This window comes from Lepidothrix coronata, unplaced genomic scaffold, assembly GCF_001604755.1.
Source record: "Lepidothrix coronata isolate B3197 unplaced genomic scaffold, Lepidothrix_coronata-1.0 Scaffold112, whole genome shotgun sequence".
NCBI classification, from domain to species: Eukaryota; Metazoa; Chordata; class Aves; order Passeriformes; family Pipridae; genus Lepidothrix; species Lepidothrix coronata.
This window is the reverse complement of record NW_016690292.1, coordinates 1,584,224-1,604,217: the sequence shown is the minus strand read 5'-3', so window position 1 is coordinate 1,604,217 and position 19,994 is coordinate 1,584,224. Positions and strand designations below refer to the sequence as shown.

The 19,994-nt window shown below is 41.0% G+C and overlaps 1 protein-coding gene across 1 annotated transcript in view; it reads right to left on the bottom strand.

Annotated features, from left to right (window-relative positions):
- The window catches only part of EIF2B3 (eukaryotic translation initiation factor 2B subunit gamma), a 97,397-nt gene that overhangs the window by 12,760 nt on the left and 64,643 nt on the right, over positions 1-19,994 (bottom strand). Inside the window, exons 6-9 of the mRNA XM_017824776.1 lie at positions 14,602-14,732; positions 13,756-13,949; positions 9,534-9,611; positions 8,699-8,847 (exon numbers count right to left, since the gene is read on the bottom strand). Coding sequence (XP_017680265.1) covers positions 8,699-8,847; positions 9,534-9,611; positions 13,756-13,949; positions 14,602-14,732 — 552 coding nt within the window. The remainder of the gene's footprint in view (positions 1-8,698; positions 8,848-9,533; positions 9,612-13,755; positions 13,950-14,601; positions 14,733-19,994) is intronic.

Genomic DNA, 19,994 nt, shown 5'->3' with positions numbered 1-19,994 from the left:
TCCCCACACCCTAAACATTTTGCATTACAGATTGTATATACTTGCCAGCACTCGTATTTTCCAACGAAAGTTCAACTGACCTTAAAGGATTGCCTCAAACCTACCTTAATGTGTTTTATTAAGTGAAACTAAGGCTGCCGGGGGAGGTCGCCTGGAAGGTTGTGCCTCACCTCTGAAACTTCAGTTAAATCCAGCTGATCTTGGAACAAACCAATTGGTGGCCTTTTATGTAGCTGCAAGCTCGGGACTGCACACTTCAGCAAAAGTACGCTGCGAGGAGTTTACACCAGGAAACCCCCCACGCAGGAAAACTGATCTCCCTCTGGGTTCTCCTTTGCGAAGTAGAAAGGGCCTTGTCCTGCACGATTTTACAGACACTCTGCTGATGGCCAGGAAAAGCTACTGATGTCTATGTGAAGGAAAGAAAGCAGAAAAATTATATGTTCACTCTCATCTCTGGGTTTGCCTTACTTTCTCACTATCTGGCACAGTCAGATCGAGTGAGGTAACAGGCACAGTAAAAAGACACTTTCTCTTGAGTTTTTCAAGTGCAATTCTGGGTTGAGAGCTGTGCCCTTTATAAGGCATTATTGGTTAAATCAGCTTCCATATCATATGGGCTAGGTTGACACTGAAAAGGCTTTTTTAAGTGTCACCCTTACAAACTGAAGCTGGCCTCTTAGATCCAAGCTGAACTTGTTCAACTCCATCGTCCCCTTAAGAATTTAAGAGACACAATTCTGGCACAACATGATAATTTCTTCCATCACCCAAGTGGGGGAAGATTTTGAAGAGAATCAGAGACACTCACACCCAGATTCCCACCAAAACCCAACAGCAATCAGCAGCTTGTGAAAAATCTCCACACTCTTCGATTAGACCCATGTGGCTAGCAGGAGGCACGAGCTTATTTATAGCTCTGAAGTCAGACATAACCCTGGCCACCTGAAGAAGCAGAATGAGAGGAGATATTTTAAAATGCCACTTTTCAGAGCTCATCTGTGCTTTAAGTTCAACATTTGATGTACGAGATGTTTGGAAAATTGGGAAGAGCTCCCTGCGCTATCAGGGAGACATCTGCATCTGAGATTAAAGAACAGGTGATTTATTTAAGACAGATTGATGTACCAGGAAGCTAGCCAGAAGAAAAATATTTTTTGAGGGGCTGCTAGTAATAATGTTTCAGACATTCACAAGATAACAGGTATTACATGAGAAATTTCCTAAATACATTAGGTACAGCAGAATTTTACTTTAGTTGAAAGTAACTGAAAACCAGTCCTGCAAGTAGCTCCACCGCTTCCTGCTCACTAGTTTCCTACTTTGCTCTCTCTTCCTCAATTTATCTTCCTGCAAACTCTGCTGGCCAGAAGTTGTCTCTATTCACTATCTTCTATAGCATATGCAGTGAATTAAATAGAAGAATGAAAATTATGGTTCCTAACCAAAAATGTTTAGTTTAAAGCCAAAAAGTGTGACAGAAAGGACAGAACTGATACATAATCAAGAGAAATAAGAGCCCTTTTTACAGGCAAGGACTATACATAGCTTTCTTCATGTATTCCTTGTTTATACATATCCATGATATACTTTATCCATATATTTAAGTTGAGCATGTGCTTTTTCTGAGTTAGGTTCTCACTTTTCTTGTGCTTTCTGTGATATCTACTCTAAACTCATTCTTCTTTCCAGGGTTAGCATATGGCAGGGGGGCAATTGATGGCATGAGATAAAGTGTCCAGAAGACAAAACCCATCTTAAAAAATGATTCACGATACAAAATGTTTGGGAATTCCAGCATAAGCAAATCTTTATCTCCAGCTTCGCAAGCTGTGGTGCTGGAAACAACCTCATCCCCTCATTCCTTTTCACGAGGTTACATACTGTAAAATATGTTGCCTTGGCAATAGGATCATTCCTTTGTACTGCCATTGTCCAAGGGGAAAAAGACTACTTAGGCACTGAACCCCTATAAAGGCTCAATTCCATCCTGGTTTTAATTAGAACTTTCTTCAAACTGCTGACTGTTTCTACATCAGGTGCTGATTTGGCACTATTGAGGAAACAACCAATAAACTTCACAATCAATCTGCAGTTAGTAGTCAATCTAGCTCTCCTTGCTTGTTGTTTTCTTCCTTTGTACATTTTCTCATAGAAAGTAGAAATAAATTGAAGACATGTGGTAAACTAGAGTAGCCTTTAACCAGTCACACGTGGTCTCTCTCCAGTCCCCTCACTGAGTAACATTACGGCATCTGTGCCATCTACTTTCACACAGGTAGCCCCAAACACCTTAAACAAAATCCAGTGCATAACTTACTCTCTTCACATGACTCAAGAAAGAAGATGCTAGTTTTGGCTGACGTAACATTTTCGGTGCCAGTTCTTCCTCGACAAATCTGGGTACTTTGGTCCTTCATACCAATTTTTAATCCAGCCTATTCTTTCTGTCCAGGGAGTCAGAACTCCCCAAGGTTCACTACATCTCCCTGTGGGACTCGTCCAGCTTTCCCTCTGTCCTCAACATCACCTCCCTGCAGTTTGTAACCTGAAGCTTTGGTGTCACCTCCTTTGCATTCCAAGTTCCCTGATGCTGCAACACTCTGCAGTTTGCTGCCATCATGTGCAGCCTGACCCAAATCGTATCTGCCTGTCTTTTTAACTCCTTCCCTTTCCAAAAGGTGACCTTAGCAGTGTGCTAAGGGGAATTTCAGCAGTTCTTTCTGGGTAATGTGTTTTTATGTGGTTCCAACGACATGCTGTAAGCTTTACAAACAAAGAGTCAGGATATTGTTCAGTGATTCCTGCCCCTCCACACAATAACCTCAGTCACATCTGCAGTCCCAGTCCTTCAACTGACAGCCCATTGCATCAGGCTATCCAGCAACTGCCTGTTGCAAACTCCTTTCTGGAAGGAATTGTCTCCTTCTCCCACTGCTATTACCAGTTTGAGATGCAGCTTGAGGAGTTTAGTGGCGAAGAATCTTTTGAGACATCACATCAAAATATATCCACAGGATGGACACCAGGACAAAGACACCACTGTATAATTAAAGGGGCAACCTTGCAGAACTCCAGACAGAGAACTGTTAAGTATCAAAAACATAAATACCAGAGGAAGGAACATCTGCCCGTCAGAGCTTGCGATTCTACATCCCACAAATTATACCTGTGCTAGCAAGCCCCTGTGCCACACACAGCATCTTTGACCACAGACCACTGTAAACCACTCAGGAACAGAGATGTGTCTCTATACATTACAAGTGCAAATAAGGAGACTAAAAGGAACATTGGAACAGCTTCCTGAGTTGGTCAATAGACCTCAAATTGTTCCTGATTTTAAATGAAGACCACCATCTTTTAAGTCAACAGCTGCCGAGTTGAACTCGGGAGGTACTGCCTAAAATTCTCTGGCCTGTGCCAGGCATCTGACTAGACATTTCATTTATCTTTTCCATCATCCAAACCAAATCATTCCCCATGAGCATTTTTCTGACAAAATTATAGGTGAGACGGGTTTAACTTTTTTGGTTACTCTGTGAGGATCTGGTACTTTCTATCTGTAGAGGTGAAATCTTGATGCAAATCTTGTGCCATTTGTCCTCTCTGATAATCAGACCAGCCTATTTATGATTTCCATAAAAAATAATTTGAAGCAGAATGCTCTCTTGTACTTCCTTGAGAAAAAAACCCCAGCAAAATACTTCATTTCAGACACTAAATCTAGCACAAAGTCCCTGGGGTACTGACTACCAGCATGTCAACAAGACCATTTCAAAGCATGCCTTACTATGGACTTGATATTTATCTGAGCTTTCCAGGCTTGCTTCTTCAACTAACCTCTAAGTAGTTCCACAGATTGTGGGTTTTTTTCTCTACTATAGTCCCATCTCCTGAATTTTTCTGTTCATTTTCCATGACCAAGGAAGAAGGACATACTGTGCACATAACAAAATGGCCAAGCTCTTTCCAGTAAGTGTATACAGTGGGATAGTTTTACTAACAAACAAGAGATTTCGAAATATTTATATGCAGGGATGGAATAAAGGATTCAACATGTTTTTCCTGTTAATATTATTTGTAATGCTCAGAGCACTTCGGCACAAGGTCCTGTATGACCAGAGCAATTAGATGTTCTTCCTGCCAGAAGCAAGCAAACCAAGTAAAACAACAAAACTGGTAAAAATAAAGCCAATGTTTGATAAAAACCCCAACAAACCAACCGCTAACCGCCAAAACAAAAGTCAGAACAGGAACCTGAAACTAAATTAATCCATTCATATCTCGGTTTCATTTCAAAATAGCCAAGTGTGCCCAAGTATACCAAATGAAACACAGTTATAGAGTCACAGAGTCATTTGGCTTGCAAGGGACATTTAAAGCCTATGTAGTCCTCACCCCCTTAAATAAGCAGGGACCTCTTCAACTAGACCAGGTTGATCAGAGTCCCATCCAGCCTGGCCTTGAGCACTTCCAGGGGCAGCCACAACTTCCCTGGGCAACCTGCGCCAGTGCCTCACAATCCTCACAGCAAAGAATTTCTTCCTTATATCTAGTCTAAATCTACATTCTTTTACTTAAAAACCATCAGGCCTTGTCCTATTGCAACAGGGCTGAAAAGTTTGTACCCATCACTTTTATAAGCTCCCTTTAAGTACTGAGAGGCTACAATGAAGTCTTCCCAGAGCCTTCTCTTCTCCAGGCTGACCAACCCCAGCTCTCTCAGTCTGTCTTCACAGGACAGATGCTCCAGCCCTCTGATCAGTCCCTGTCTTGTGGTCCATTCAACTCAAGAAGTGTGGGAAGAGAGACTGCCAGTGAAGAATAAGGCAAAAAAGGGGCTGAGTACCTCAGCCTTTCCCTTGTCTGTTGTGACCAGTTTCCCAGCCTTGCTTATTAGAGGGGCATATCTACATCACTTTTCATTTGCAAATGGTAACCAGCTTCAGTCAGTCTGTGGGTGTTACACATTGCCCCTTTGCAATTGAGATGTAATGAAGGGACTCCTGCACAAAAGATGCATCAATCCAGGGATCCTGTTGTGCTGCTCCACCTCTGATGCAAACAGAACAAACAGAAGGGCAGTCCCAAGCCACTGCAGAGACTAAGGACACACACAGCTACTGCAGGAGCATTCAGATAGACAAAGTTTTCAAGTGACCTATAATTTCAGCTCGATTAGTAGATTTTCTCCAACTATGTAACTCAGTGCAGTCATTTGTCACTGAGCTCTGGGGAGCCATCCAGAGGGAAACAAGAACCGTTTCCCCGCTGCAGCCTGTCACCTGGGCAGTCACCATCTCTCAGCACTTGTGCTGCTGTATAAATTACATCCCTCCCAGCTTGGTCAAGGATGTCCATCATTCAGCACATATGTAATCTTCACTATTTTATTGTCTCATTGATGGAAGAATTAGCTGCACAGTGGGAAACACATTAAGAAAGGACTACCAATTATTTTGCCCTGTTACTAACTTCTTTAATCCCCTGTAATCTCTTCTAAGGGGGGATTCATATCTACTCAAATCACTTCACAGGAGACATATATAATGTAACAGAAGCCCTACACACCAGGGAAAACAAAAAACCCTGCTACTGATCCTCCAGAGTACCAAATGCACCAGGCATTGCCAGTGAACAGATCATAATTTGCAAACACTGTGCAATGGCACTGTCCAAGCTAACCCCAGTTCCTTGATCCATTCAGCTGGGAAGGTCATCACCACCTAGTCCATAACCTCTGTTCCTCCAATAATGAACCAACCACAGCCTAAAAATAGGAATCTGGTTTTGTTCTAAGCACCTTGTGGTGCTTCCCACCTGCATAGCAAGATTCTATTTATCCATTTCAGAAGCTGGTATAAAATGTGGTGAGGCTATTCAAAACCTTTTTCTGGTTTGGAGGTATAATGTGTGCATCTTGAAGCTGCAGGAACTATGGCACAGGATCCCCAAATAACATAACAGGAAAACTATCAAGAGATAAACATTTTACATCTTTTTTTTTTTTTTTTTTTGGGGGGGGGGTTGGGAGGGGGTTGTTGGTTTGGTTTTTTGGGTTTTTTTTTTTGTTTTTTGGGGTTTTTCTATATTGACATAGTGAATTGAAGCTGCTGATCACTTTTTCAGCTGAGATGGGAAAAAAAAAAAAAAAAAGATTCAACCCAGAGAAGCTGGAGGTGATGTAAGTGGCAAGGGCAATACCAAGGCAGTGCCACATCTCTCTTGGTAACTGAACTTAGAATGCAGAACAATTTTTGCATTTGGTTGTTCCCAGTATCCCAACTTTCAGAAAAGATTTACCAGATCTTTCTTCTCTGAGTTATCTAAACATCTTTGTCTTTTCCATAATATGTGCAATGAACACTGCTGGGAATGACCTTCAGTTACCACTCACATTTGACTCAGGCACTAATATAGTAGTCCATTAGTGTGGCTGAGCTATTCGAGTCAGCATTAAAATGTATATTCTTTAAATGACACACTTTTTGTCACTTCTCAGTGCAATTCCAGAAGTTTCTAATATACAGTACCTTAGATGGTAAAACTGACTTACTTGTAGGACATCTGCTGTGCAACAAAAAAAAAATTAATTAGATCTGTCACTTTATTATGCTCATTTTGACGCATATCAGCCAACACATACTGACTTTCCAATTAAAGACGAAGATGTTTTCTGAAGTTGGTGATTAGATAAAGCCTGAGCTATTTTAGGGACACTTGGGAGGAGAGGTGTTCATAAGGAGTTGTCCACTGTGGGCAGTTTAAAGCCAAACCACATATAATTTATCCACCTGTTGCAAATGGATCCATCGACACATGTAACAATCGTTAACATTTTACCAAAAATCTATCAGATTTAACCAAAGTAATGAAAGAGTCAAAATACATAGGAAAAAAATACATACAAATCCTTCACTACATGCAAGGTTTCTTTCAACAAAACTCAGCAGCTAGAATATTTCTGTTTCTCACTACCTGTGTATGCATGATTTCATGCTCCTCTAATCTTAAGACTTACCATGATTCCATAAGAAATACTTTATCAGCTCAGTATCTGTGCAGTTGTACACAATATTGATTACAGTATGCTTTGAAATAAAGATCCAGGGTCTGTAGTCTTAATTCTGGTTGTAGAGGAATAATTACAAATTAGACTCCAGTGCATCAGTGTGCAGTAACCATAGGGCAGCTAAAGGGGGTAAACCCCCGGGACTAGGAGGTTTTTCACTCTTTGGTGGCTACACTGTTTTCAGTGAGAGTGACTGGGGATGACGTTGTTTTCTAGAAATTCACAGAAATGCTACCCCAAAAGTCAGTTTATCCCTCTTAAAAAAATAATATATCACCAACTTTACGATGCTTGTGGAACTTTGTGAAATGCTTAACATAATGACTCTGGGCTCGATTTAAGATTTAGAATACTGCTATATACCAATGCAGACAAACACAAGGTGATTTGGGACTCTTCATAAAAATAGCAGTATTTATACACCCAGCTGCCTCTGTGATTTAATGGTAAAGCTGCTGACCTCATATGCAAAACCATATCATTATGACTGTGGCATCAATTCATTAATCAAAGTGACAGAGCATCTTATGATCAAATGAGAGAGGTTCCTCCACTTTTTATGACAGCAGTGCTTGTGATACAGCTATACTGGATCCATCTGTGATTGAACTGGAAACCAGCTATTTTCTATACTCAATGGAATTCTGATTTATGATGTGCTTGAAATTACTGTGGATTTCTATTAAAGACAAACACTTTGTGGTAAGGTACCATACTTACCTGTAATTTAGTTATGTAACAGTAGTATCCTCCATAGACCCCACATCCTTTGGGGTTTTATGTTTTTCAGATATGCAACTTTCAGAGCCAACTTGGCATTTTTTAAGAGCTTGGCCTTTTTCCTGAGGCCCTAAGAAAACCTCAAGCCATGAAGGAGCAGGGAATTTATACAGGTCTGCACAGACTCAATCAGCAGTTTCCTTTCCACTGACATCCACAGGAAGCCAGCACGTATGGAAAGATGGGGGCATGCAGACATCAACAATTACAGATAGGCCACTTTTCCCACATTTGGAAATGTACAGCTCAAGGCTAACTATTTAGTCAGTGTCTTTAGTGCACAAGAAACCTCTGCTAGCTGGCAGATTTTCTCTTTGAAAAGTTTATTCATTTATTCTATTACTCAGCATAGGCAATGGTAAAGTAAAGCTGCAGGACAACAGAAAAGGGCCAAAGAAAATGACATTTTAGGTGAAGCTGTAATGTTCAGACACAAGAAGAACATTTGTAGTTGGTAAGTGTACCACTTCAAAATATGTTTTGTGCCTCTATTTTAGGTCTACTCACAGACCCAGCCGCTGAAATAAAGCTTGGAAGAACGGCACACAAGCTCATACAGACTCATACATCCACTTGACTTACCTACACATTCTGAAGATGACAGGACCTACTGTAAAAAGAAGAAATTTATGTTCCAAGACTGCAGTCCTCTCATTAATTCATTTCACTTGTGCACTACTAGACTGGTTATAGAGACTTATTTCTGACTCAGTCTTTAGAAACACACCCTCTGGTATCATCTCTTCCAGCTGAGAATTCTTTACAGGACAAAAATGACTGACTCAGGACCGATCTAGAAAAAGAAACCGCAAATTTAGGGAACCAAGGTACAAAAAGGTAACGTACCCTTCCTCAATTGTAACAGAATTCATGATGATGCAGTTTGTTATCTTAACTTTGTCCTTTATGGTACACATGCTGCCGATGATGGAGTGTTTAATGGATGTCTTCTCCCCGATTTGTGTGGATGACCCAATGATACTGTCTGATCCCACCTGAGGAAGAAAACAACAGAAACTAGCAAAAGCACAAGGATTTCTCCAATATGTGTTCTCCATACACCTTGTCTAAACAGTATGTCTCAAGCACTCATCAACAAAGTTTACCATGCTCTACCCTGAGGGATCCTTGGCAGACGAAAGACCCAGAAATTTGGGCAGTTGGACAGTCTTCTCAAGGTCCTTTAGCTTGGTCAAACTCCATTAGCAGGTCTGGTTCTGTAGGTCTCATGCAGTAAGGTAAGAACAGTCCTGCTGGTACTCACTGGTTTCACTCAGATTTGCCCAGTGAGACCTGTCAAAGGGAGGCTTGAAGCTGGTCTTCAACCAAAATACTTTAGCGAGAAGCAAAGCTAAAATACTGACCCCTTCTGGGTTTGGTGTCCTTTGGGAGGCAAACTGCTCAACTACCAGGAACTGCCATCAGGGAACAAGAGACTGCAGTGGGGTATTTGGAGTAAGAAAGAATTTTTATCAAACATTTTAAAAGACAGAGATTAAAAGGCAGGAACCCATGGGTGAGTCTACAGGAGATTCTGGGCTGGATCACCTGGGCTGCCATTCCACACTTCAGAACTCAGCTTCACTTCCAACAATGGAACTGAATTTTAGCAAGCAATTTTTGAAGCAAAGTGTGTGCAAATTGTATTGAAAGAGCAGAGATGGAAAAAGGGAACACTTACCATGCCCCTGTCAGTGATCTGTGCAGACCCATGAACCAGTGGCTCTTCCAGACCCAGATTAAGCAATAGCTTGGGAACCTGGATGGAAAAACCCACATCACAAGTTAACATGACAGTGCTGTACCCACACATTACATAAACAGCTCAAAGATGGTTTTGGTTTCTATTGCACTACTGCATCTGTCATAAACATTTTAATTTACAGGAAAAGGTAGGTTACTGCATTTTAAATGTCCACCAAGTGTGATTTATTATCTTCCACTTTTGTAAAGGAGACAGGTACACACCGCCACTGCAGTGCACTGCATGTCTCCTCTCGATTTAGCTTCCCACCTGTGGAGAAGCAGTGGATCAGCAGCAGCGGGTTGGCTCCAGCTGAACACAGTGACATCCTGTACGTTACTACAATATCCGGCATCTGCCATTGCAATTGCTGCTCAGTGTGTTTTACGCTGTCCAGCAAAGCAAGGGAGGGAAGCAAGTAATACCAAATATAAATCTGTAAACTGGCTTAAAAAGATGACTATGTTAAACCCGCTCCACAAGGTAGCACACTGAGGTAGAGGCAACAAAATTGTATTTCAGGTGTTTAAGCAGAAAGAAACTAAAGTTGATCAAGTGGCTATTCCAGATGGTAGAAAGTTGCACAAGAAAAGGCTCTTGACAGGGAGAAGGTAGGTGTTAGATAAGCAGGCAAAGCAGCGATGGTAATAGAGAGAGACACAGCCCATGATGTAGCCAAGAACAAATCCATGGAGAGCAATTCTGAACTGGCTCCTGAAAAGAAAGAGGAGCCCGCGTTGCAGGAGGATGGGATATCACTCCATCATTCCTCCTTTTGTGGGTGAAAGAGCAGCCTGAGGCATTCTGCATCTCCTGGCGTCAGGCTGGGGCCAAGGTCACACACCACAGAGGAGGTGATGACAGCCCAGATGGGGAGTTCAGGGGAGGTGGGAGCCTTGCAGCAATGCACAGACAGGGGTGATGCAATGTATGATGTGTCTCGGTAGGACAGAGATGGCAGTCAAAGAAACACGGGGGACTCAGAAGGTGGCAAAGTGATGCATGAGGGCTAAGAGGTCCGTGTGCCATAGCAAACTGAACTCCTGAGAGAGAGGCAGTGTGTGCTGGGCTGCTGAGGAGCTCCCCACATGCTGTTTGGCCAGCCAGGATGTGTGCACGGACTGTCCATCTGGGAGGTCAGCTGGAGTCTCAGCACAGTGATGGTGCAACTGGGTTTGCCTAAAGGGAGGGAGCAGCACTCATTAAGTCTCTCTTTTCTTTACACAGGCACCTATTTTTACAAAAATCTTAGAAAAGTTTATCTTTGAGATCTTTATTGCTCTGTTGAATTTGGCTGAATGTTGCCAGCAATTTCCAAAGTTGCTATGAAGGAACTGCCATACAGTACAACTGTGTAAAATGACCTCCTTAGAAAGCTGGGATAACAAGGGCTGATGGCTAGGGAGTGAACCTCAAGAAGCAAATCCCACAGATCTGAAGAAGATGGGATCAGATCAGAAAATACATCTCAAGATCTCAAATGAGATGATAGTTGCAGGAAATTATTTGGATATTTATAATATGACCAGCCTCTTTCCCTTCCAGCATGCAAGGATGGATAAATAGTGCTGGTTTTCACATGGTAAGAATTTTCACAATTGATGCTTCATCCAGATGAGTGAGGTGAGCTCAGATGAACTCACACATCTGAGGTATCATTTCTATTTGGCTGTTGTCCCCAGTAGACATTTTCACATCTGTAGCTCTTTACATCTTGTAGTTGGTCCTTCCCACTGGATTTGTGTTTTGTTTATTTTTTAAAAAATAAGAGTAGATTAGATCCTTCAGTCCAAGGTGCAGGCACTAGAGAAAACCATCAGCTTACCAGAACACCACAAACTCGGCCAATCCACCCAGATGATGCTGGCTGGGTGAAGGGACGTTGTCCTCACCTGACACACAGATCCAAGCAAGGAACACACACCAAAGAATACCTACAGCATAGGCTGGAAAAATTCCTGCTATCCACTGTTGATCCGTGGGAAGGGAAAGAAATGAAGAAAGGCTCTTGCCCTCCTCAGTGGAAAGGTGGTGTGGTGAAATAAATAAAGGATTTTACTGGCCAGAGCAAAGACCTTATTAGAATCAGTCAATGGTAGTGCAGCCTGAGGGGTAACCCAAGAAAGCTACCAGCTCAAGCATTTTACTCTGAAAAGGAAGGTTAGACTGGGGGCAGGAGTCAGAGGGAGTGCCTGGGTCAAAGCAAGGTTTAAGATGTGTTTGGATTTAATTCATCTTACAAAGAAACTATTTCCTGCTATTGAAGATAACTCCCTCCTGAACCCACCTGCCCACACACAGGCTGCAGGCATCCAGAAAACCAGCTGGAAGTGAAATGATGTGAGCAAACTGTTTCCTCACCAGAAGGGCGAGGGTTAGGATGCCATTCCTTCCTGCAGCTACTGGACTGGACTGCTACTGCTCCATAACCCTGTCTTTTTGGACCTCAATGCTACAGGTCCTGGCTTTGCAGCAAAGGGAATCAGAATCTGGTCCGTGAAGACCAAGACAAGGGCAAACAAGATACCAAAAGTCTTCCTTAATGACCAACAAAACAGGTAAAAAAAGCAGATCAAATTAATTGTGTATATTTTATGAGGATTAGCAAACAAAATGTGGTGGCACTGAAAAAAGGAACTCCTTTCTCACAACTCCTCATTAAGGTCCGTTTTACATTTTATCTCAACATAGTTTCCTTCAAAATTTTACCATCCTGAAAAAGGTAAAAATTCAAAGAAAATCCTTTACAAAGTTGAAGGCCCCAATGTGATTTCAAAACACTAATTCTTTGTACCACCCAGGAGCAAACATATTTCCTGAACTGACCAAAATGTAGAATATTTAGGTTAAAAAAAAAACCAAAACCAACCAAAAAACAAAAAACCAACACAAAAAAGCCCACATGGAGTCTGACTGGCTTAAGTCAATAACTTTTTACTGAAGTGGCTGCTGCCAAATGTACACGCACACTTCCCCTAGCAAGCGGTGTTCACCTTTAACCCTTTGGGCACACTTGTTCCTGCTATTCTTGGGGAAAGTTTTCTCCTTCTGACAGGCAGCAATGCTGCCTCTCTTCCTCATGTCTCCAGCCACAAAGCAAATAATTTTATTTCTGTGTTCCTCTACAGGCACCAAGGACAAAGAGCTCCAGTGTGTAAACTCACGCTGCCATGCTGCAATTCTGATTTGCATGAATTAATCCATTCATGTTATTTAAACAAAATCAGCTCAATCTGAGAGCAAATGCAAGGCAGTGACCACTTCCAGGATTCCCAATACAACATTATTGCTCTCCCAGCCCCACTTCCAGAAATCCTGAGTCTTTCCTTATCGCACTCCTAAGTCTTTCAAAACTAGAGGAAGCTGTCCACTCCTGATAGCAATGAAGTTCATCACTAGCAGAGCAAAGTGAGAACTTGTACATTGCATCAGCCAGTGTAGTAAAACCCCCCCAAAAGACCTAAATCTCCACCCCACAAACATATTAAGAGCTTTTATTCAGCAGCTCATTAGGTAGTACAGGATTTCTCTAATCCTCCCCAGTGATTTTTTTATTTTATGAATTCTCAGTAGTGTGAAAGTGAAAGCTGCAACAGATGCTGCAACAGATCAACCTTTCACCTCTGTGTTTACCCAAAGTACCACTGCAGTGAAACCTGTTCATAAAATAATTCTTTCATTATGGAAATCATTAGGCAATTTAAATGTAAGGGTAGTTTAAGTCTTCCAGCAAATTGCTAATAACCTTTGTCATTATCACTGACAAACATCTACTAGGAAGAGTCCAGTCAGAACTGATCTTGCCTTTAGGACATGGAGGACATTGATTAGATAAGCTACCAAAGCCACTTCCATCCTTATTTTCCACACTTCTTGGCTCTTTGGCTGCACGTCTTGCCCCAGCCCCTCAAAAACACAGGAGTGTGTGGGGTGAAGGTTTTCTTAGCTAAATCAAAGCCATGGAGTAAATTAGTGACAGACCTGTTTCCTGGCCTCACATCCCTATCCAGCAAGCAGTAGGGCGATGTGCCTAGATAAGATGGCAGGGGTTCAATTCCCACATACTCCTCAGCTGTATCGCAGGGAGCCACTCCTGGAGGGTAAAATGTGCCATAAACTACTGCTGCATTCCCAGGAGGCAGTTCTGTATTTTCCTCACCTGCCTGTTTGCTTCAATATACAGCCCAAGAGTGTTCACTCGGTAGCACAGCCCCTCTTTCATTATATGGACGTAGCAGCGCACTTTTCCTTCGTGGAGAGTTTCAGTCATATCTCCTCTGTGATCATTCCAACACGAGTTATCTGGAGCAGGTTTCAGCAAGCTATTATCTTCCTTTATGAAACTATAAATGTCTGGAGAACACACACATGGCATGAAGTTAAGACAGGACTTAATGAAATACTTTCTGAAGAGGAATACCATTAAAATAGTGTTGGTGAAGGGAAATCTTTGCCTCACCTCATCTCAATGGCTGGATACTTAGCAATCATTAACAGATTTTATCACATGTAGTGAGTAAGTGCTTATTTTTATTCTGCAGGTGTGAATCAAGGAATCAGGGCAGATGCAATGTTTTGCCCAAGGTCACACAAGGAGACAGCGGAAATGTTAAAAATAGGTTCCAAGATCTGAGATCCTGTCCAGTTCCCAGTGCAGGGTGGTTAAGGCTTAGCCTGTTGTCCGATGCAATTTTAGGAACTCCCTCCTAAAATTACATTTTCAAAAATGCATTTATATATCCTGTACTCTGGAAGAAAAAATACAGAGCCCCTAGCTGACTTGTTTATGATTTACATCAAAATAAGGAAGGACAAAAGAATTTATATAATGCATAATACTGCTTGAAAAAGAAATCTGCTAGAATCTTTCTTCTCATGAGAAAAAAAACCCCCAGATCTCCAAACTAGTGTTTCAGGCTAATTCTGTACTCTACTCAATAACTCAGCTGCAGCATATGGACTTTTTTAACTTTCACATACCCAAATTTTTGATACTTGTACTGACCTAGGGATGCTTGTTCTCTTTTCTTTTGGTCCTCTTCTTTGTTATCTAGTCCTTGTTGCAATGATGTGGGAGAAGAGAACTGTTTCCTAACCAGATGTGGAATCAGTTCACTCCGGAGAGACGTGATTGTCCTGGGGAAGGAGATGCACACATGAACTTCATGAATGCTAAAACTTTCATGTTTGTTTTTTTTTTTGCATAACATTATCAGACATTTTGCACATTTTTCATGAGGATAAATCAAAATGCCAGGTATTGTAAGACACTAAGACAATGTCCACTAGTTACATGCTTCCTTAATGCATTAAAATATAAAGAAAGATAGAAAACAAGGAAAAAACTTCATCTTTAGAACTAATTCCCCTATACTTTAACAGAGATACCTATAATTTATTATAGCATCACACTGCAATTCATACTTGCGTGCAGATGGAATGCAGAAAGTACCAACATTATAATGACAACAACTGAAATTCTCCTTATGTGGCTTAAAAAACTACATCAATTGACATAAAAAGAGAGAATAAAGAGTGTATAGAGGAAAAACTAAAGCAGCTCCTTTTCTCTGTGATAAAAACATGGAAATGCTCAAGGATATATGAAATATTAGATCCTTAAATTTATGATGCATACATTAATGGTATTCTTGTTCACACGAAACTTTCAGAACATTTTAAAGATTCGGTCCTTTTACCATGATAAATCAGCACGTTTTAACTAGTTTAGGTCCTAAGACTTTGATGCTCTTTAGGTGTTCTGATGCAAAACACATCAGTGAATAGAAAGCTTCCAAAGGCTTCAGCTGGCAATACACCCATCTTCCCTGCCTACAAATTTCAACTTTTATTATACCCATTCTGACATTCCAATACGAGGAGGGAGAGAAAACACAAGGGGTTTTAACCCAAGCTACATATGCCTTAAACAAGGACCCCGATCTCTGCATTATCTTTACTCTTGCATTGACTTATACATTGCAATGAATCAAGAAAAAACTCTCCTAAATGACAAATATTAGCGTAGATGGTCTATTGTACAATGGGATTATAACCCTGTTAATTCAATTTTGACTACGGGAAGATAATTTTATTTTTCAATAAAGTATTTGGGAAAAAAAACCAAATCAACAGCTTTTACAGTTGGTGTGCAGTCTTAAAAGAGCTTTATCGTTGTTGTTTCATTATTTTAACAATCTCCATTTAGTTACTGAATTGTGGATTATTTAAAGTAGTACTTGGGAAAATCATGCGGAAAATGAACTCAAACTTGGCATGTGTAAGAGGAAGTGCTAAACTTCAGAGGAAGGACTGGGAGAACTAACACACCGAGCTTGGCTAGAGGAATTCAACAAACAATAACCCACAAAGAAAGAGGAGTTATTTAGAATGGAAAACAGCAAAACTAGGAACTAACTAATAGGTTACATTACAGAAGGAAAGTACTAGAATGAGTATCATGAAAATTATTTTGGTTGGCAAAATCTCTAGCGAAGGGGGAGGGGGAGCTTACACAGCTCAAACTTTAAGAAACATCCAGTTCAAAAACCACCCAGGCTCCTGTTCAGGTCAACAATAGTGAAGCAAACCCTAAGGACCAAAGCAGTCTTTCTCGCCTCTAACTTTGAAGGGAAGATTCAGATGTGATTGCCAGCTCAGCCCTGTGAACAAATACAGTGTGTTCCTTTTTCCTGACAAACTTTTCCTTCAGTCCTCAACGGCAGGTTGTGCCACATCCTCCGTCCTGCAGTGGGACGATCAAGCCCACCCCCAGCTCCGAAATTCTGCTTTTATTTTTTATTACAGGCAAGGAAAAAGCTCTAAGTCTTCAGCCTCTCCTCCTTCTTGAAAACAAGATTATAATCACCTTCAGATAGCTGGATTTCAGGAACTAATGAAGCAAAACACTTCGTTCTTTAATCACCAAATTTCTCCCTGCTAACCACTTACAGGCGCGCTCTGCCCCGGCCCCGCGCTCCCACACACGTGTGGCTGTGCAGATGGGCAGTTTACTAGCTCACAATGTTTGCCTGCAGCTGTGCCATTCAGCAATGATTTCCTGCTTGGGTTTTATACTTCATCCAAAACCGACAATCCTCTGTTTCCCTCAGAGGCTGGCTATGGCATTTATAAGATATATTACCTATAAAATACCCAAGTATTTGGCAGTCTTGAACAGTCTGATGCAGAGGACAACACAACACGGTAGGAAATGAAAGCAGTGGAAAGGGGGAAAGACAAAGTTTTGCCTGGTTTTTGACGGTCTAATCTTTCTTGGACAAACTCCCGAAGCTTTCCTGTAATTCTCTGAAGTGCTAGCCACATTCCTTTGCCAAAGGTGGAGCAAATCTCCGGGTCATCCATAAGATGTGGCTCAGAAACACACCCTTCTTACTGGAAAAGGAAAAACAGGAAGGTTCGCCTTTGCTTGCTGTTTAAGCAATTTATATGCAACATTAAAGGAATTTGCCTTTGGAAAATATTAAAAATACACAGTAAGGCCTTCTGTGAGAAAAATTTGGGAATTTTTCGTAACGGATCTTGCAAAGGTAGATATACGAAGTGATAGACTGAGACTATTATCTGACTGTCAACAGTGGGGGAAACCAAACATCTGGCTGGGACTAGGAAGGAAATTTAAATCAAAGGAGGCACGGGACTGAAGACCCTCCATCAAGAGAGAAAAAAATTAGCAGAGTTTGGAAGAACCAACTGGCCTGTAATCTAGATACAGGACACAACAAATCAAAAAGGTTCTGGTCTAGTGTGCTAAAAATTCTTGCCATCAAATCCTGAACTTCACATACCTATATTAAAAAGAAATGAACATAAGAGTGCATAGGGTGAAGAAAGCAACCTTTTTTATTCTCTTCAGGTTTTAAAACTTGGATACCCCGTTTCCTAAAGCTTGTTGTTTTCTTTAGCACCAAGATGTGGAAATGAAATACCCACTGAGATCAACATAAGGAAAAATCTTGTATAACCCAGAGAAAGAAAGTAGAGGGGTGGGTGGAAGGAGAGGAGGGCACACAAAATTTTGGCAGAAATCCAATTCTAAGCCAGCTTGGAGTAAGCATGCTCTTGACACCTCACCGCAAAATCCAGACGGTAGAGAGCGTAAACATGAACCTGCTTTTGAGAAACACTTGCCAAAATAAATATGTTTTCATAAAATCTAGCCCAAGCAACAAGCCCTTTTGCATGATCTTCCATTCCCTAAACTCTGATTTTCGAAGTTCTGTCTTCACCTCAACAGAAAGTCGCGGGTTTTCAGTTAAACCACCAAAGATGGAGAGTGGCATTAAATGGCTGCCTGTAAATGAAGGGAGGGACATGCACTTTATGTGGCTTCTGCCCTCTGAGAACAAGAGGAGATGGCAGCAATTTCGAAAGGGGTTGATACTGATCACATTTTAAGCATGTAAAAAGAAGTATCTCTGGGGTGGAATCTGCCATTCACCCAGCAGGTCACAGACAGAGGGTGTTGGCAAGAGACTGTGCATAAGTGGGGGAAATGAAGACAACTGGGCAGTTGAAATTTATGGTGCAAGCGCGAGAAAAAGCTGGGAGTTCAAGAGAAGGTATTTTTAAAAGCAAAAGAACCTTCTGGAAAAGTCTATATTAAATGTACCTAAGAGCTCAGAGCACACATCAGTCACTTGGAGTCAGCTATGCAGACTGTAGACTCAGACCCAGGCATTATAAACCTAGAATATTCAAGGTTGATTTTATTTAAAACCTAAAACATTAAGGTACAAAAATGGATATTTGGACAGACAACTATAATTTCACCAAGTACTGTTATTAATAGAGAGACATAACTAAACCTTTAGAATCCCTTTACCTCGGTCTCTGTGCACTGTTATGTATTCCCAGTGTTTCTGGGATCTTTACATCTCAGCAAAGGCAGAGATAAGGCTCATGCTAAACTAAAAGTTTTACTTGTGAAGAACATTAGGTGAAAACACGCTAGATCTTTAAGTTTCATATTTAAACACAGCTATGCAGAGGCTTTCAGTGACTTTTAACCATAAATAAACTTACAATGGTCTATGATATGGCAGAATTAAGTTTGTATCTATGTATATTATATTATATTACATTACATTATGGCCCACAGAGGGCCAACTTTTACTTGTTGCTGAAATGCAACTGCCTCTGGGATGAAGGGAAGCTTATTGAAACTTCAGCAAGAAATGAAGAACAATGTAGCCAACTGAAACACAAGAAGAGTTTTGGGGAAAAAACCTAATACCGACCACTTAAAAAAAGTAAAACGTATTCCCCAATTATGCTTCAATGGGCTGTGATTTCTGCTCTTAGACATATGTATTACTGGAGACTCTGTCATATGGCACAGAAAATAATGGTTCTGACCAAACCTGGTAAAGAGAGAAGTTTTGTAAAGTATTTTCTAATAATAGAAGAGTCTATTTAAGTCTAAATTTAGGTGAGCTTGCACAAGTCTAGGTACCAGTAGGTGCTGTTTGGTTTGGCCCACAGCAGGAAAGGGAGCATCCACAGCTTTTACTTCCTGCAGCTAGTTCTCACCAGCTTTGGACACCCTGAACACAAGTGTCAGTTCCATTTACCGGCTGTCATTCATTTTCATTTTCCATGTTTAATGTTAAACACCATAAAATAGTATTAATGAGTATTAGCATTTTAATATCCTCCCTGTTTTATTAATCTGTGATGAAGCATGAAATCTACCACTGCTGCCAGCACCCACCTGTGAAATCTGCTGTTACCCTCCACGGAGAGTTGCAGGGGGTCCCCTGCTACCATCCTTAGCACAATCATCTACACCTACAGGTGCAGAGTGTGTTTGTGATTCCCCACTACAAACAAGCAGATCATTAGCCCTTCTATACCTACTTTTACCTTTTTTTTTATTTTTTAACAGGCAAATGTTAGCTCTTGCACAGCTATGCAAGCGTACGCTGGGTTGGGTTCTGATTTTAGCTCCATGGCCTTCAACAGAGATTCTTCAGATCACATCAAAAGGAGAACATGAGGCTGTATTTCAGACTGGTGCTCATAATTAATGTTAGAAATGTATACATAAATACAACTAAACAAATCCTAAGGCAAATTACAGTTTTGGCCAGAAAGAAGTTGCATGTTTATGCAGAACAATAAAGATGTAAGAAAAAGGGAGGGAGGAAGAAAAAAAAAAAAAAGAGGGTGTGTTGGAAGAAAGAGAAAAGTTAATTCTGAACCCTGTAGGTACATAGTTCATGGTTCTCATCGCTTAAAGGATAAAGCCAAATAACATTTAAAAATTCCATGTAAGCTGGGAGCTCTCTTGTTGAATCTCAACGTTATTTTCTCCTGATCCTTTGATGGAGATTAAAAATTTCCATGTGAATACAAAGAAAGAAACAACAGTTACTT